The 17,396-nt window shown below is 39.2% G+C and overlaps 3 protein-coding genes across 4 annotated transcripts; 1 reads left to right on the top strand and 2 right to left on the bottom strand.

Annotated features, from left to right (window-relative positions):
* Window positions 1-98: 98 nt before the first annotated feature.
* Window positions 99-3,689, bottom strand: klhl23 (kelch-like family member 23). 2 transcript variants are annotated; one of them, XM_067516962.1, is made up of 4 exons: window positions 3,263-3,684; window positions 1,890-3,119; window positions 1,322-1,474; window positions 99-1,230 (listed from the first exon to the last, which is right to left on the bottom strand). In XM_067516962.1, the coding sequence occupies exons 2-4, from the start codon at window positions 3,112-3,114 to the stop codon at window positions 920-922; spliced, it is 1,689 nt and encodes a 562-aa protein (XP_067373063.1). In that variant the 5' UTR covers window positions 3,115-3,119; window positions 3,263-3,684; the 3' UTR covers window positions 99-919. The 2 variants fall into 2 exon arrangements, with proteins under 2 accessions (XP_067373063.1, XP_067373064.1); XM_067516963.1 differs by having other exon boundaries at window positions 982-1,230; window positions 1,338-1,474; window positions 3,263-3,689.
* Window positions 3,690-5,053: 1,364 nt separating this feature from the next.
* On the bottom strand, window positions 5,054-11,696 carry phgdh (phosphoglycerate dehydrogenase). Its single transcript, XM_067516973.1, has 12 exons — window positions 11,198-11,696; window positions 9,480-9,631; window positions 9,328-9,393; window positions 9,174-9,228; window positions 8,942-9,040; window positions 8,710-8,842; window positions 8,465-8,613; window positions 8,213-8,365; window positions 7,175-7,313; window positions 6,649-6,776; window positions 6,330-6,552; window positions 5,054-5,449 (listed from the first exon to the last, which is right to left on the bottom strand). Exons 1-12 carry the CDS (start codon window positions 11,333-11,335, stop codon window positions 5,295-5,297), a joined length of 1,590 nt encoding a protein of 529 aa, XP_067373074.1. The 5' UTR covers window positions 11,336-11,696; the 3' UTR covers window positions 5,054-5,294.
* Window positions 11,697-12,177: 481 nt separating this feature from the next.
* cfap210 (cilia and flagella associated protein 210) lies at window positions 12,178-17,283 on the top strand. The gene is made up of 9 exons (XM_067516972.1): window positions 12,178-12,630; window positions 13,292-13,491; window positions 13,634-13,807; window positions 13,913-14,118; window positions 14,359-14,515; window positions 14,601-14,740; window positions 14,847-15,039; window positions 15,228-15,392; window positions 15,484-17,283. The coding sequence occupies exons 1-9, from the start codon at window positions 12,582-12,584 to the stop codon at window positions 15,835-15,837; spliced, it is 1,638 nt and encodes a 545-aa protein (XP_067373073.1). The 5' UTR covers window positions 12,178-12,581; the 3' UTR covers window positions 15,838-17,283.
* Window positions 17,284-17,396: the final 113 nt, after the last annotated feature.

Raw genomic sequence — 17,396 nt, forward strand, 5'->3', positions numbered from 1 at the left:
TCGCTGTACCTCTTCATATTCTCAGATCTCTACTTTTCCGCACAGAATATAGCTTTATAACATACTGTCCGGATGAATATTTCTTTATTGTGTGTAATTTCAAATGTAATGATTGGTAATGCATTAATAAGAAAAAAAAATCGCAATTGCTACATCTGACAGTTTCCCTTTAGCTGCACGTTTGCTTGGCTCAAACACTTTTATTAAAATTACAAATATGGAAGGAATGGTGTCCCGTCAGTGCAAGTCAGTGAAAAATAAATAGGTATGCATGGCCTAATCACTAAAAGTACCGTTTTTAACCTCTGGATTTCAAAATACTTAGCACTTAATAGTATATAACCTGTACAGTGAAGGAGCTGCCAATTTGTAGGCACAACTATGAAATTAAAATTAAACACTTCTCAGTGTAACATAACACAATTCAACTGTACAGTCTCCCACAAAATTATCAAAAACATTATAATGTCCATGAACATAGGAATTATTGCAAGACTGTTGCTACACACTGTGTTATATTTTTAGCTAGATTTACCAATAAACATTCAAATAAATGTTTAATGGGTGTTATTCAAATAAAGTAGTCCACTGTAACATGTTTTATGTAAGGATTTGATTAAAGAAGAAATCACATCACAGGTGTAGCAATTTAATTAGACAAGTAACAGATTGGTTATACAGTTTTGCTAAAAAAAAATATTTTTTTAACTTTTTTTAAGCCTCACTGTCTGCCTAAATACAAATTCTCAAGAAGTTATTATAACACAAATTACAAAGCCCCCCGAGGTACTGGGAGAGTCCTCACAGATTGGCAAATGTATACAGACAGTTGTTCAGTGCAAAACATGTGTGCACACATTGAATGAATACAATTTGATTCATATGTCACAAAATTACTCTTCTGATATGAGATTTGACTCTAAATACTGTGAACACAAAGGCATCCATGTGATCTAGCTGGGCCGGGAAGAGCCCCCACTATCTCCCATGAGTCCAGCTCAGGGTCGTATTTCTCAATGCTCTGCAGGTAAGTCCCTTTTGAGTAGGAGTATCCCCCCGTGACATAAATACATCCATTTATTACCACGGCCCCACACTCCATCCTCCTCTCCTTCATTACTGATATTGTTCTCCATTCATCTCCCTCTGTGTCGTAGCAGTCTGCAATAGTTGTCTGCCCACCCACCAAATACAGCTTGTTGTTGAGAGACACAGAACACAGCCCATATTCTGAAAACACACCATTTATAATTAGAAACAACATACAGACTATGGTGCTATGTTGCTCAAATTTACTTTTTCCCTATTTCCTTTCACATACCTGGATGGGGACTTACTGTAATAATACTCCACTCATTGACATCTGCCAGGTAGACCTGAATTTTTTCATATGTGCAGCTTCCTCTGTACCCATAGTGGCCCCCAGTCACATAGATTTTATCTCCCATTACACAGGCAGAGGCATTCCCTACACCTTCAAGGGAAACAAAGGTTATAGGCATTATTTCAATCAGTTTATCACATGCATTATTAGATTTGTGACCACCTAAGCAACCAAAACCATCTGAAAACAACACTCATATTGGATTTGATGGCTGACATGTGAGCTTACTAGAAAATACGTTATTCATAGAAACAAAACCTGAGCATTTATTTGGTGTTGTCCTCACATGAAAATTTGAATTAGTGCATGTTTATGTTGTAAAAGTAAAAAGTAAAATTAAGCTTCATTTTCCCTCTTTTAACTCTACTCAGTTAGTTGTATCTAGATTCAGGAGATGTTTTGGTATACTAAGCTCCAGAATACTAATAGTAAATGGACATTGTGATAAGATAACATTCTATTTGGTCAGTTTCAGTTGTACTATGTTACCTAATAGTTTGCATACCTTGGATCATTTTGGCGACAGGGAACCATTTCTTTTTCAGGGGATCATAAAATTCACTCTCTCTCTCTGGAGCTCCACCTCTGTAACCTCCAATGGCATATATGCACCCATGCAAAGCTACAGAAGAATGGTAGTACCGGGCTGTAATCATGGGGCAACCCTCAGTCCATTCGTCATAGTCACAGTTATATATTGAAACCGTGTCCAGGGCTTCAACTGTGTTTGTCCTGTAACCACCAGTTACATAGATATTTGCTCCAAGTAAACTGACACTGTAGCTCTCTCTTGCATGATCAGGCATGTCTTTCCCTTGCACCCATTTGTTGCTGATAGGATCCCAGATGTGAACTTCACTGAGAGGATGCCAGTAGTATCCACCAATGATGTACATGCTGGAAGACATTTTTCTGCTTGCAGACACCTCCTTGTCATTAGACCGTAAAGCCTGGATTATCACAGATTTTAACTTCCCTTCACTGCTCAGGAAGCGCTGTCTGTGCACCTCTAAACTTGCCTTTAAGTAAATCTCATCCAGTTCCAGCTGGATGGAGTGCAGCAGGTCTGCAGCATGGTGAACACGATTATCTAAGTCATGGGTTACCCATTTGACCACAGCATCTAACCGCACTTCATCCTTCTGCATAGTGAGGCTCTGAGCAGCTAAAACTGATCTCATGTTCTCATGGTCCAGCTGTAGAAACTCTTCCTGCTCAATGAGCTCTGGGAACCTGCTAAGCATCACTCTGCGAGCCTCTCTTTCCAGAACAGAACACAGGTGGAGCTGAGCAAATGTGTGCATCCCCAGGCAGTTGTCCACATCCAGGAGACGAATGAGAAACTCTTCACATGCTTGCTTGACAGAAATGAACTGCAGGAGGTCTGCAGCCTCTAGCAGGCTCTGCACATTGCTCTCTTTGATGCACACACGAGCTGTGTACACATAGTTCACAAGAGCTCCTAGAACCCCACAGTCCACCCCTCTCAATTTGATGACGCTGTTTGACCTCTCCCTCATATCAGCTGTGAACATGACTTTGAAATATAAGCTGCGAGCTGACAGCATCGCCTTGTGGCAGTGAAACACCTGCCCGGACTCGCCACATTGCAGGGAAACGTCTGTAAACAAGCCGCTAATATAGAAATTCCTGAGCGCATCCAAGAGCTCTGCGGGATGGTCCTCGTCACAGAAGTCGTATGTGTAGATTTCGCTTTGTTTATGTGACATGGTACCTGGAAAACACACGAAAACACGTAAGTGCTTCACAAAGCAAGGCAAAACTGTGGTGTCACATTCTCGTTTATAATTAAGTGCAGGCGTCTTTAATTGACATTTAACTCATAACTGGAATTATCTATTTGAATAGAAATAGTACCTTTCTTCCTATTTACATAAGTGACTCGGTTCAGTCCAGCACCAGCAATCCGCTGTCCTCTCTTTGGACGCTCCTCTCCAAACGCATGAACCTCAATTTAGCTCTGGCAGGACGGTCGCAAGCAGCTCTATCCTATTTTGGTATTTGTGTGCAGCGGCCATCCCCCTCCTCCACTCCTGCAGCGGTAGACTACGCTAAAGTCTCCACAAGCAGGTCCCTGATAAAAGCAAACGACCACTCAAAGGAATCACCAAACAGCGCTTTGTGTCTTTCAGAGCCTAAATATAACCTCCATCCACGGTCCCGTGATGCGCTCATGGAGAGCGCGTTAGTGTACCCACCAGGTTGAGAGGCGGCACTAACAGAATACAAATCTCATTCAAATCAGCGTCCCCTTAAAGACGACTCAAACAGAAGAAGCCATTGCACTGTACACTATTCACGTTTTCACCCAATTCCTGGCGTTGCCATGGCATCGTAAACCTAGTTCAGTGTGACCAAGGCTTTAATCCTGGATTAACAGCACAGCTGACAAAATTCATTCTTTCACAAGATCCCAGATACATGTACATGACCTCTTTAACCTTTCAGCTCTGGAGAGAGAAGTTTTCTGTCAGACCGTATTTCAGTATTTATCTGCCCGAAAGTGTTTAAGGATTAGAAAAAAACATGATAAGAACAAAGTACTATAAATTGTTAGGTTACATGGTGGTGCTCAAATGTTCTTGCAGTTTCCAGTCCCGTTTAGAGCTTTAAATAAATGTTATTGACTCACAGAGGCCAAATTCAATTTCATAAAAAAGGTCTGGGTTTTTACTTCACCTTTGCAACATGCTGTTTACATGTACCTCAGAACTAAACATCCAACAGTGTATTATACAACCATTAGCCACAACATTAATACTGATGGTACTTATATTGTTATAGAGGACCAGGGTCAGCATGGCCAGTCTGAGCAGTACGCAGCTACAGAGCCCAGTACGCAACAAAATGTGACATATAATTTACAGTATATGCAAAAGTGGTAGAAATACACAAAATCAAGTAGAAATTCAGGTATTGGACTGAGAAAATCTCCACTACAAGTTTGACATAAAGTACAAAGTAAATGTACTACACTAAGAAAATAATGTATTTTGAATATTTAATGAAGAAATAAGGGTCAGCTGGTTTTGACCACTTTATAAGTGGCTAGGTGGTTAATCCATAATCATACATCAGCATTTTTCAGTTACTATTCAGTTTCCATAAAACACATTTTATATTAAAACCATCAAGTGGTAAAGTTGTGGCTGATTGGTATATAGGTATGTCACATTATATTTTCCAAGAGAAATACTGTCCCTGTTGCTATTTCACCATGTTTAGATTTTAAATACAGGATTTCTACTCACAATTACAGTTTTAGAAATGTTCAAGTATTTTCCAGCCAAAACTGGAATAATATAGTAAAATGTTGTACAGGTGTATACAGTTTTTTAAAAATTGATGTTAGTGGTGCGGGTTGGATTAGGGTCTTGATTTATACTGTTGGGTAGTTGGCGATGCATCATAATTTAAGAGCTTGTTTTGCATAACAAATCTAAACAAATCTATTTGTTTTCATTGTTACTTGCTGGCTGTACTTGTAATGTAATGTGATCTTCTACTTCCAACTAGGGTCTAAAAAATGACTACATAATTTCTCTGACACAAGATGAACAAAATTTAACAGATTAAACTTCCCAAAAGTGAATCCATTCTGGTGTATAGGTGTTTCGGACACAAGAACAACACTCAAATGCCAGCATCTAACGTTTTCTGGGTTTTCAGTAAGGGTACTTTATTTTAAATTTGTTTAAACAATAACTAACAGCATACAACATGGAACATTTCATTTGGCTGGAATGTTAATATACAGGTTTTAAACTTCAAGTGTTCAACTTCTAAACAAGTTGTTAGCTGTAAATGCTAAGACCAACTTGTTAAAATGTTAAGGTTTTCCTATACTGGGTATTGTCCCAGCACTGTGCTAAAGTGTTGCTGCTGTCATTTAAAGTGTGACTTGTGCTGCATCTTTAACCAAAGTCTTCAAGGCACTGAGGTTTTGCAGGAGAGATGACACCCCCACACAGTACCACAGGTCTCCACTGTGGTCTAAGGGAGCAATGAAAGACTCAATCTCAACTCCCTCTGTGGCCAGCAGACCTAAACAAGGAACAATCAGAAAGTCAAAATGAGTTTAAAGAGGGCTTAGGGAAAAGAAAAACTCAGTGTACACTGCTATTTAGTCTCATCAAATCTTTTACCTAAATGCAAGAACTGCAAAGCAAAACAACATTGGACTGATTTATAGTTTTGGTCTTGCTGGCAGCAACGCATTCTTTATTTTAACAACTGCCAAATAATATAACATATAATTTACTGTTTCTTTATTTATGTTTGAAGTACACTTGTTAAAAAACTTGTCCAATTCAAAATATAGGACATATCAGCACTGTAGTTGCACAACTGAGCACAGTTTGGACTTTGTGATTTTGTAGAAGACCAGGTGACGTAATTATATTACAATTATATTATACCACATTATAATGTGGTAATATTTCTTTACCTTTACTATCTTTGAAAAGAGACCAAATATAGATATTGCTATTATTTTGAGTCTGTAATTATATGCAAATTTTCAAATTAGTTTTTTCTTTCATTGTTCAAAAACATACATGCTACATTTAGGGTTCAACTAGATTATAGGATTTTTTCCTCTACACTGTTGCCTAGGGCTTGCTCAAGGGGGATTTGTTGGGTCGCTTCTACATACTTGTGTACTCTGGATTTTAATTCTGTAAAGTGCCTTGAGATGACTTTGTTGTAAATTGGCGCTATATAAATAAAGTTGAATTGCAAAATTTGAATTGAATTGTGGTGTTTGTGTGCACTATTAGCCTACATTAAATTAATTTGTCTGGAATTGTTGATTTTGAGACAACTGTTGACAATAAGCTGAATCCAGTAGCTATGGCCTTATCCTATCAGCTTCACTTTTATAGGACTGATTTTTCCCTTTGATAAATCTGTGCTTATTTCTTACCAGCCACTGAGGACAGGAGCTGAGGACTGGCAGAGGATCTGAAGAACAGCAGATTCCCTGTGAGAGAGACTGGCTGTCTGAACACAGTGCCACTCAGCTCCAGCAGGACTGGCACGCCACCTTGAACTGAACCACTGGCTTTGTAGCTGCCGTCAGTGGCCTCGATCTCCACCTTACATACACCATGAGGAGCCCCCTCAGACCCACAGTGGTGGTGCTCTACCTAAAGAGTCAGTTCACAGACATAAAAATATATTTTTTAAGTAGACAGACTCAATGTGTGGTGTGGTATTTGCTGGCATTTTAGATGATGTTGTACCATGATTGCAGACTCCTTGGCCAGGCTCAGTACATTGATGAGGTTGGGGCAGCAGCCAGATTCATGATTCAGTAGTCCAACCAGTACTGCTGACGTCACAAAGCCTGTGGAGGTCTTCATGCAATCACCTGGTAAGTAAGGTAAACATTTAAAATCAGCACCAGTCAGACATAAATATAAGAAATTTACTAATTTACTAAAATATCTTACACTGATCAGCCACAACATTAATACCAGTCTGCTGTTTTAATATTGTGATAGACTTGGGTCAACATGGCACTTTAACACTGCCACCTATCGATCATGGTCAGCATGACTTTTTCCATACTGAACCATATCCACAACAATATTAAAACCAGCAGGTGGATTCGATGTTGTGGCTGATCAGTGTAAACTCGACTGTCTGGCCTGTACCAAGTACTGGGCCTGTTTCATAATCACACCACTAGAGGGCGAAACACCCTACTGTTACCCAATTATCTTACTGTCTTTCATGTTCAAAAACTTGTTAGACCAGTAGCTTTACCCTGAGTGGTGATATGCACTTGAGTGAATGGTTTCTTAGAAGTAGTGCATGCTTTGAGAACAGCTCCAATGGCTTCTCCAAGTTTGATCAGTTGGTGCGATTCCTGGGAGAATGTGTTTGCCAAAACTTGAGCATTTACCTGCAAAGAGAAAGACTTCTAATCAGAGTGTGTTTGTAAACTCATGCTCCACATCTTGCTGTCACTGGTTGACTCAATATTGATATCTGCATACCATTTTAATACACTTTTGTAGGCAACGTATGCCAAGAAGACATCAAAGCTCACCCCAGAATATAGGACTTAATAAGGGAATGCCTTTATGAGCTAACTATAATGCCAAGTTGCCAGCAAGAAAAAAATGTCTCCATCCTCAAAACAACAGATTGTCAACTGCCAAACCTCATTTTCACAGAGAAAAGCCACTCTGCACGTAGACTGTACACAAAAAAAACTGCACAAAGTCTGTGCACTTCTTTGCACTCTACTTCTTTTTCTTCTTTTGCTTTAGTGGGATGTCTTAGTGTCTTAGTGCATTGCTTACCTGTACTCAAGATACACAGGATAAAACATTTTAGTGGAAACGTTTTAATGTAGTTTTACAGTAGAAAGGCCCCACCAGAGGGTAAATGGTTGGGCAAAACCTATGATGGATATTGTTTACTGTAATCCCATCTGTTACAAGTTTTTGAGTTGATTGGTTTTGCCAGACAAGCCAAAGGTTTTGTGAATGTAGCTGAAATGTTGGGCTTTGTGTTTGATTTAAGGAAATGTGTTTAATCCGTTTAGAAAAACTGTATTGTAAGTGCAGAATCAAAATGAACTTTACTAATTTAGCATGTCTCATGCTCTGCTGCATGGATTTTTGCAGTTTTTTACTCCAAATTTTACAAGTCTCAATTTTTACCACAAATTGCTGGTTTACCAGTTAAACACATTTTGCCGCAACAAAAATCAAGATCTTTTTTGTTTAAAAAAAAAAAATCAAGATCTTTTTTGTTTAAAAAAAAAAAGATGTAAGGACATAGAGTAGAACTTGCCGCTCCAACTAGGTTCTTGCCCTTCACCATGTCCACAATCTGCATGGCGATGTCTTCTCCACAACGTGCCTGAGCCTCTTTGGTGCTGGCTCCCAAATGAGGACAGCTGATTACGTTGGGATGCTCCACCAATGAGCGATTTGTGGGTGGCTCCTGTAGTCAAACAACATAAACAAGGTGTAATATAAACTACAGAAGCTTCACTTTATCTGCATTAAAGATTTGTGTGACAATTAAAGGCTATTATCCTGCCTCAACAAAGACGTCAAGTCCTGCTCCTCCACACTGTCCAGACTCCAAAGCTCTGAGGAGAGCGTCCTCATCAATGATTCCCCCACGTGCACAGTTCACAACCTTGACTCCTTTCTTGCATTTGGCAAATGTTTCATCATTAAGAAGACCTTAAGCACAAAAAAAACACATATATTTCTACCAATTGGAATTATAATTTGCAGTTACATTTATTTTATCATTGAACAAAGGTCAGTAAAACTCACCAACAGTAGAGGCCATTAAGGGAGTGTGGACAGTGATGTAGTCGCACTGGGGCCAAAGTTGCTCTAGATGCATCTGCTCCACTCCCCAACTGGCTGACACTTCAGGGGGAGTGATTGGATCATATCCAACAGTCTGACAAGAAAAGACATAACAAGTTTCATGAATATCTTATTATGCATTCAACTGCTGACAAAGTTGAGTAAACAGTCTACAGTTGTTGTAAATACTTACCTTCATGCCAAATGACTGCATTCTGGAGGCCACTTCTTTTCCTATTCTTCCAAGTCCAACAATTCCAAGCACTTTGCCATACAGCTCTGTGCCCATGAACTGTAAAATTAGTGGCAAAACAATGAGCCCGTCTATTAAATACACAGCTGCACAGATCCAAATGTCACGACTGATTATTGCTGACTGGATGAACAATGGATTTGACCGGGCAAAACTAATGGCTTAATCTAACCTTCTTGCGATCCCAGTTGCCTTGTTTCATCGACATTGCAGCCTGAGGCACATTTCTGAAACATATAAACACATTAATGGAATTGTAAAGTACTTCTATCTAATTCAAAACTAAAAATATTGACAATAGCTTGTAAAAACCCGACTCATCTTGCCTTGAGAGGCTCAGCAGTAGAGCACATGTCAGCTCAGCAGCACTGAGCGTGTTACCACTTGGTGTGCTGAGGAAAACAGCTGACAGTTAATGGACAGCACATTACACCAAACTGTACAGTGCATCTAATTTGTGTACAACCTGGAAACGTACTTCATGACAATAATACCCTTTCTGGTGGCAGCATCAACATCCACATTGTCCACACCAGTCCCAGCTCTGCCGATGATTTTGAGATTAGCGGAGGCATCGATAACATCAGCTGTTACTTTCGTTGCAGATCTCACCACAAGCCCATCATATTCCTACAAGAGTGAGAACACAATATGGTTGATCTGTCGATATCTATACAGTATCTGTAGTTTACCAAGGCGGGATTAGCAAACTGCCCTGAGGTCTAAAACCTTCAAGTGATCCTAAGCCCACAGACTCAACCCGCGTCAATTTCTTTGTGGTACGTTGATCATTGCTTAGTCAGTTGCACTTTTCCCCTTCAGCACCACATAAAGTGATTTGCTAGTGCGTATGGTTTTAGTACATTTAATCATTTTAGCTGATATTTAGGAATAGGTGGCTTTAAAACAATTTGTGTCTACTTATTTAGCCCCACTACTAAGACAAACCCTGGTGTGGTTGATGCAGTTTGCTTTGGCTAATCTGAACACTGTCAATCTTTCTCTGACATGTACAATAATTAGATAGATACTTCCTGACTTTTTGGATTGCAAATATGTGATTTTAGACAAAATTTATATAATATAATCATATACTCATATATATCATATACTCTTCAGTTCCCTAGTGAAAATGTAGTAACAACACAACAACAATCGTTTAGTATCAATGAGGCACAATACACCTCTTGATTCCCTTTAAGCTTGTTTAAAACCAGAACCACAACACCAGGAAATTTTAGGAAATCAATTAAACTACAGATCATGTCTGAATAAAATATAGAAATTGTGATAAAAATAAGTGTGATTGCTCATGTGTTCTTGATGACTATTAACATGCTAAAGACAACAGGTAGGTCTGAAGACAGGTTTTAAAGGAATAACCGATGGCACTGTTTTCTGCAGTCTGGGGCCAAGAATCGAAAACGCACATCTAAACATTCGTACTTGCTGCATTTTGGATCAGCTGACTGACAGATTCCTACAAAGACCACGCAGTAATGGTCAAGGCCCGAAGAAACAAATGCTCGAGCCATGATCTACACTTTAAGACAGTGAAAGCACCATAGCTGACACAGCAAACCTGTGGGGCAGCTTGGTTTCTTACAGACAGTTTTAGAGCAAGCTGAGGAAGGACTGTGATTAAAGAGGGCCACTATTCACTTGGCCCAATAGTCTTGTAATCTGGCCCCGAATCTACTTGAAAACTCTCCAGTCTATCTAGTTTATATCTAGACCAGTTCTTCTGCAGCACAGTTTCTACTCTGACAAACCTAAATTGTGCACAGTAAATATGGGTTTCTGCTACGTGCATTAGGCTGATGTATGCTGTCAATCTGCTGCAGTCTATTTTACTCAGTGATGGGAGAACCTGCAAAATCAGGGATGGTTGCATCAGCTTCAAAGGGGGCGGTACTAAAAATCAATTGTCACTTCTCATCCTGGTTTAAACGTGTCAAACTCGGTAAGAACACAATGTGAGGCCACAATTTGATTTTTAAGAGCATCCCTTTATTTGCACGAATAAACAGCTGTTAAATTTTTAAGACTTTCCCAACGCCACTTAAACTGCAGAGACAAATCTCAGGAGCTTGTACGGTGCCAAATAGAGCGACTCAACAAAGCGCTGCGTGTTGCGTAAACACCGACAACCGGTGCATGTGAAAGCAATTGTGCAATAAAGATTTCCACCCTTACCTTGATCTCTGCGATTAGTTCATCCTTTTTCATGTTCTGCTTTTCCGTGACACGGATGCCATTTTCCTCCAGGATCTTCCTGCAGCGAGGGTCCACACTTTCACTGATTAAAATAGTCTTGATGGAGATCGGGGCCATCTTTTCTTTCCGAGTTGCTATTTGATGGACAACTTGTGTTGCACGGTTAATGCCTTGGTGAAAGTGATGAACGCTGGGAGTTGCTTTCCCTCTGCTGGTTTTGAATGGCTAACTCGGATTTCAGACAACCCCTGTCTGCGTAAACCCGCCTCTCGTGGATCTCCTGCTCTGACGTAGCTGGGCCAAGCGTGGAAGCCAGTTTAGATTAAAGTGATGGGAGAACCTGCAGTCCTACGTTCTCATAAGAAAACACGCTCATGTAGCTGGTTGAGAGAGATGCAGTTTTCCTTAGCCAAGCCCATGTTGTGGCTGGATCAATGAAACGGGGTGCAGGCTTCAGGTTTTCAGGCTTTCAGAGGGCCTCCAGGTTACAGCCTCTGATGAAAGTGGGTGTGAACATTTAAAGGAGAAACAACAAGAACACGGAGGCACTTATTACTGAATACACAGACATGTAAAACAACCACAGATGCAGGAACCTGTAGAGATAAAAATGAATACAAAGAAAAAAAAACATTATCTGAGGTCAGTTTCTCTTTTGTTTGAAGGAGCGGAGGCTATTTACAGCTGTGTGTCGAGATCCTGATGGTGGAGAAGTAGTATTTAAATTCATGTCTTTACCATTTGCCAGTGAGTCAGCCAAGTTTAATTTTTGCCCCCAAATGCAACAGCGACTGTTCATCACCGAATTCATTAGGCTGTGCCTTACTTATTACAGTGTCAACTCTAATTTAATTTTTGGTGAATTTTCCACTTCATTACTGTGTAATACAGAATGTTGGCCCAGCTAGAGTGGGTGACATCACACGCATTCTTACTTCTCAGCTTCAACTTTTTATCAACGTTGTTTCTTCTTTTTCTTCCTTTAACCAAGTCCCTTAGTCATTTGCTGAAGACTAATTTTCTGATTTTAAGATGCAGAAAATATTTTCTTATTTGAAAAAAGTGTAAATGTGCCCACACTTTATTTAGGACTGTGTACATATGGGGAAAATGTGTTTTTATATGAAATGGAGGCGAATGACAGACCATGACAGAGTTTGATGGCGCACAGCGCCACCTGTCGTCCGTCAGAACAACCAGCTGCTTTTTGGTTGCCTGGATACAACGCAACAAACGCAGACGGCGGATTGTACCGTCGCCAACGTCAGCTTCAATTACTTTTCATTTTTAGGTGCTTTATTTCGCAATACTGATTTTGTTTTATATTTTGTATATCAGTAGTTAGTCAGTTTATCACATAAAAATGACATCTGTGGTTCAGTACGGTCGACGGAGAGGATCCAGTAAAAGTGGTGAGAACTAAAGAGTTTTGGGAAATAGCGATTCTGGCTAAAAGGCTAAATGTTTTTTTCAGTATTAGTGTTTAAATCCTGTTCCATTAGTCGGTAGCTACAATCTAAACAAGCGTCACTGACACATTTGAAACAAAGTCACATATTTAGCCTATGTACTTAAATATGAATGGATACCTACAGGAAATCGTGGCTACTTTCAAAAGTAAAACATTTTTATTCATTCAATCTTAAAAGCTGAGAAATAACCTGGAAAATTCCAATGCTTTTCAATTTGGTTTTGCAAATGTACTATGAAAAAAACGTTTTACAAATGATACATTATTTGGCAATTACACAGTACTTCAATTCAGTAGCATTGATATACATGTTTGGGTAATTATATCAATATACCTAATGGTAGCTTTGGCTTTGCTAATATTAACACATATCAGCCGCTGCTAATCTCACAGCAACTGCTGCCTTTTGAATGTACAGAAAATCTTGTAAATGTTCATCAGTTTTTAGTGACATCATATGTTCTCATTAACGTGAAAAGTTCTCAGCTACTAAAATTAAATAAACTGACGATGCATAGTTTCCCTTTGGTTCTGAGTGTAGTATTCAAGTTATAAACGGTCTTTCTGGGGTAATTTCCTTCTAATTAAAATTTTATCTTCAGCTGAGGATTCCAGCAGGATGATCCAGCCACCTGACCTCCGGCAAGTCACTGTCTTAACCAAGGCTCAATGGCTGAAAATTCAAGATGAACTGAATAGGGTTAACAAAGACAAAGAGAGTTTAAGAGAGGCAGCAAAACAGAGAGAAGCCCTGCATCTTCAGTCAAAGGAGATGGTGAAGCTGTGGTCTAATACCATTGCTGTAAGTTGTGTATATGGAGAGTTTGTCAGATTGTACTTGCCATATTATTTCCTGATGAATAGATAGACTGGTGCTTTTACTGTCTATAAACTGAACTAAAAACAAAATTTAAAGTTATTTTATTTCTTGATATTTATCAAAGGGTCAAAGGCAAAAGAAGCTAGAGGCAAAGAAGATCCGGGAGCAGATTGAGGAGGAGGAAAGAAAATTGACTGATATAGAAGAGGCCAAATACCAGGAAGAAAAGCGTAAAGAGGCCATTGAAAAAGCTAAGAATCAGATATATTACCAAACTGATAGAGTCAAAGGATTACATGTATGTGTAAGATGTAGTATTACTTGTACATTATTGTGTCACTTGATCTTATGAGGCTTTACATTGATGCTTTGGGTTAATGATTGATTGTAACTACCTCCACAGTGTGCACTCCTGCTGACCGAGGTTCTGACTGAGAGAGAAGCTCAGATTGAACTGAAGCGAAGAATGAAGAGTGCTTCTAAAGATGTGGACAAAGATTTCATGATTATGGTAAAAACCAGAGAGGATGAAGCTCTGACACAGGAGCAAGAGAAAGCACTGCAGAAGAAGCTTGAGAGGCAGGCTGTAGCAGAAGAACTAAAAAAACAGTAAGTCTGACATTGTTCAAGTCTTCCCTAAAGTACAATAGCGCTCTCAATTTAACAGACATGGGTTACTCTCTAATTTTCTCTTTGGTGTGTTAAAATCGCATGTGAATACTGATTTAACATCTTAATTTCGAAACAGGAGTTATGAAGTATAACAGTGCAGCCCCGCTGTTTCTGCTTCTGACAGATTTCAAATTACAAGCTGAAACTTGGCTTTACATTATGATTCGATTTCTTCAGAATCATGGAAAATGAGCTGGCAAGGGAGCGAGAAAAGAACGAGACCAAGAAGGATGCAGAGGAAATCCAATGCCTTCAGGGGCTCTATCAGTGGGAGCAAAGAATGGAGACGGAACGACAAGCAGAAATGAAAAGAAACCTAATGCAGGCGCATATGGTAGAGATTTAATAAGACAGACAACCATATATTTCCTTTCTTATTTTATTCCACATTTATTTACTAGGATATTCTCTCTTTATAGGAACATCTCAACAAAAGAGACCTCATCAGAGCAGCGGAAGCACAAAAAAATAAGGCTGAAGAGGAGCAAAGGAAAGGCTTTTTGTTAGCAAAACAAAAAATGATGAAGTTAAGAAAAGAGAAAGAGACTGAGTTGTTTAGGTAAGTATAACAAATCAGTTAAGTACCTTAGGAGTCAATGATATCTCAAATATCACAGGGTCACTGGTTATGAAAAAATATATGAGTTGTTTTTTTTTTTTTCCAGAGAGGCCCAGAAGCACAGGGAAAGTATTATGAACAAACTGAAAGTCGAACAGCATGAGCAGACTGTCAGTGAGGATCAAAGAATTGCTAAGGCTGTTGCTGAACGGGATGCAAAACAGGCACAACAGCAAAGGGAAGAGGAGGAGAAGAGGACTGCAATGTTAAACTCAATTGCTGCACATAGGGAGTTACTGGTAAATGTAGTTCAAATACTGGATCTGAATATACATTTACAGAAAGTGAAAATAGCATAAACATTTAATACATGTCTAAACTGCGGCTCCAAAAATATTTAACTTTATTTATAGCTACAGTGATATGTAGTTTGTTGTTTTTGGTTGTTCAACTGCAGCTAATGAAATAATATTTCTTGTTTCCTCAGAGGAAAGAAAAGGAGCAGATAGATAAAATAGCTCAACAGAGCTCCAGAGATGCCTTTCAGGCCAAGAAAGAAGCTGACAGAATATTTTCTGAGAAACAGCAACTGAAGGCTCAGGGGATCAGAGATAATAACCGAAAATTACAAGAGTTCAATGTCACACTCATGGTAATGTTAAAATTATCCACCACATAATTACAAGAGCCAATAATTCTGGCTCAATAAAATTGATGGCCCTTGTTCTGTCTTTCACATACAGGCTACAAAAATTGCCAAGAACCAGCAGCTCAGAAAAGACGAATATGAGTTTGAAGCAAAGAATGCAGAACTCTTTGCTGAAGAGGAAGACAAGTTTCAAGAGTACTCACAGCACTTAATCAGTGCGGCAGCAGAGGCTCAGAGAAATGTCGTTCCACTGTGCAAAGCTGCAAGGGAAGGGATTGGTGGAGGGCTTGCTCCTGTTTTTAGTGGAGCCAGGCCTAGGTACCTTGTTCAGGACAACAGTGGTGCTCAGATGCCCTTATATGTCTCTGGTGCAACCCAGGACATTAAAAACCTTAATGAAGCTGTAGATATTCAAGAAGCAAAGAGGAGGCTGGGATTTACATGGTGAATGTAAGCTAGCTATTGTGGTTCCTCTAACATTTTCCTAAAGGTACCACACACAAACACCCTGATAATGGTAGTGTTCCTAAAATATTAATTCAACACTCAGTAGCTTGTTTTATAATGAACAGTAAGTAGTGATCTATAAGAAATGCTGTAAGAAATGGTCATCATTTTGCATCATAACTGAATGTAGCACCTATATTTTTAAATAATGCTTTAAAAATTGTGGCCATGCTAGGGATCCTCCTTGCAGTGTGTACCACATCCATACTACATACTGAAAAGTTTAGGTGAAATGTCTGAGTGAAAATTTATACTCAGACAAACAGTCAATTTATGAGTGCACTGTTGTTAACAAACACTACTTTCCAATAATGCAATTTACCAAGGAAATGGCTCCAACCCGCCACCCAGGGCCACCTTGGTGCCAGTCCAGAGCCAGGGTAAAAGTGGGAGAGTTGTGGCAGGAAGGGCATCCAGCGTAAAAACATGCCAAATCAACCTGCGGACCCTTTCCGCTGTGGGGACCCCTGGTGGGACAAGCCGAAAGCCGTTGATGTTTGACCAAGGAAATGGGAAAAAAAACAACAAATCCTCCAAACGTTCGATGGTAACAAAAACATCTCCAGAAACAGTATGTCGGTAAGAAATCTGATCCAATCCGATTAAAAAAAATAAACTTGTGTACTTTAACTTGCACTTTTCAAAATTGACTTACTTCTAAATTAGTATACTATCATTAGTATGTAGTATATACTGTAATAAATTAGTATGTTGCATTATTTTGGTCTACAACATTTTTTGAGGAAACTATGTAGGCTGTTTATACACACACACACACACTATAGTCAACTGAAGTGATTTCACATACAGCTAAAAACTTGCAGTGATATTCTTCAAATTGCTTGTGGTACATACCGTATGGTCTAGAAAACTTTATCTGAACATTGCAGTCAAACTCCTTAGTAATGTATTAAACTGCAAATAAATCAATGTTTCCTGTACATTAGCTTCCCCAAGCAGAGAAGAGGTTTCTGGGCATATACAGAATCAGAACATTGAACCAAACAAATAAGTACACCTACAGTTGATTGAACCTGATGCTTAATGACAAAATGTTAAAGAGTACAGAGTAAATTTTATGTAATGATGTAATCAATACTTTTGCATGCTGATAGTGTTTGTCTGCAAAAAATGGATTGTACTGTGTGTTGTAATTGTAACATTTACATAAACAATTAAAAAAATAAAAACCAGGACAGCTGTAACAGCTCAGGTAGTAAGGTTGTACACGGAGTAGTGGTTCAATTCCCGGTCCTGGCTACATGTCTTAGTGTCCTTGGGGAAGACACAGAACCCCAAGTTGCTCCTGGTGGGTCAGGTGAGCACTTTAAATGGCAGCCAGTCCCATTGTGTGTGTGTGTGTGTGTGTGTGTGAGAGAGAATGGGAATCAAATTTGTAAAGCGGTATATAAGTAGCCATTTACCAAAAGAAAATGGAAAGAATAGCATTTTAATTCATTAGACAATGTAGTTGAGATGTTAAAAAAAAACACCTTGCAC

This window comes from Channa argus, chromosome 9 (genome assembly GCF_033026475.1).
Source record: "Channa argus isolate prfri chromosome 9, Channa argus male v1.0, whole genome shotgun sequence".
NCBI lineage: Eukaryota > Metazoa > Chordata > Actinopteri > Anabantiformes > Channidae > Channa > Channa argus.

Coding starts and splice junctions, on each gene's coding strand:
- klhl23 (XM_067516962.1), bottom strand. CDS start 3,114: ATGTCACATAAACAAAGCGAAATCTACACATACGACTTCTGTGACGAG. Junction 1,475..1,889: donor TGTCGCCAAAATGATCCAAG/GTATGCAAACTA, acceptor TTTCCCTTGAAG/GTGTAGGGAATGCCTCTGCC. Junction 1,231..1,321: donor TACAGTAAGTCCCCATCCAG/GTATGTGAAAGG, acceptor GTGTGTTTTCAG/AATATGGGCTGTGTTCTGTG.
- phgdh (XM_067516973.1), bottom strand. CDS start 11,335: ATGGCCCCGATCTCCATCAAGACTATTTTAATCAGTGAAAGTGTGGAC. Junction 9,632..11,197: donor AACTAATCGCAGAGATCAAG/GTAAGGGTGGAA, acceptor TCACTCTTGTAG/GAATATGATGGGCTTGTGGT. Junction 6,777..7,174: donor AGTGCATATCACCACTCAGG/GTAAAGCTACTG, acceptor CTTACTTACCAG/GTGATTGCATGAAGACCTCC.
- cfap210 (XM_067516972.1), top strand. CDS start 12,582: ATGACATCTGTGGTTCAGTACGGTCGACGGAGAGGATCCAGTAAAAGT. Junction 14,741..14,846: donor AAAGAGACTGAGTTGTTTAG/GTAAGTATAACA, acceptor TTTTTTTTCCAG/AGAGGCCCAGAAGCACAGGG. Junction 15,040..15,227: donor CTGCACATAGGGAGTTACTG/GTAAATGTAGTT, acceptor TTGTTTCCTCAG/AGGAAAGAAAAGGAGCAGAT.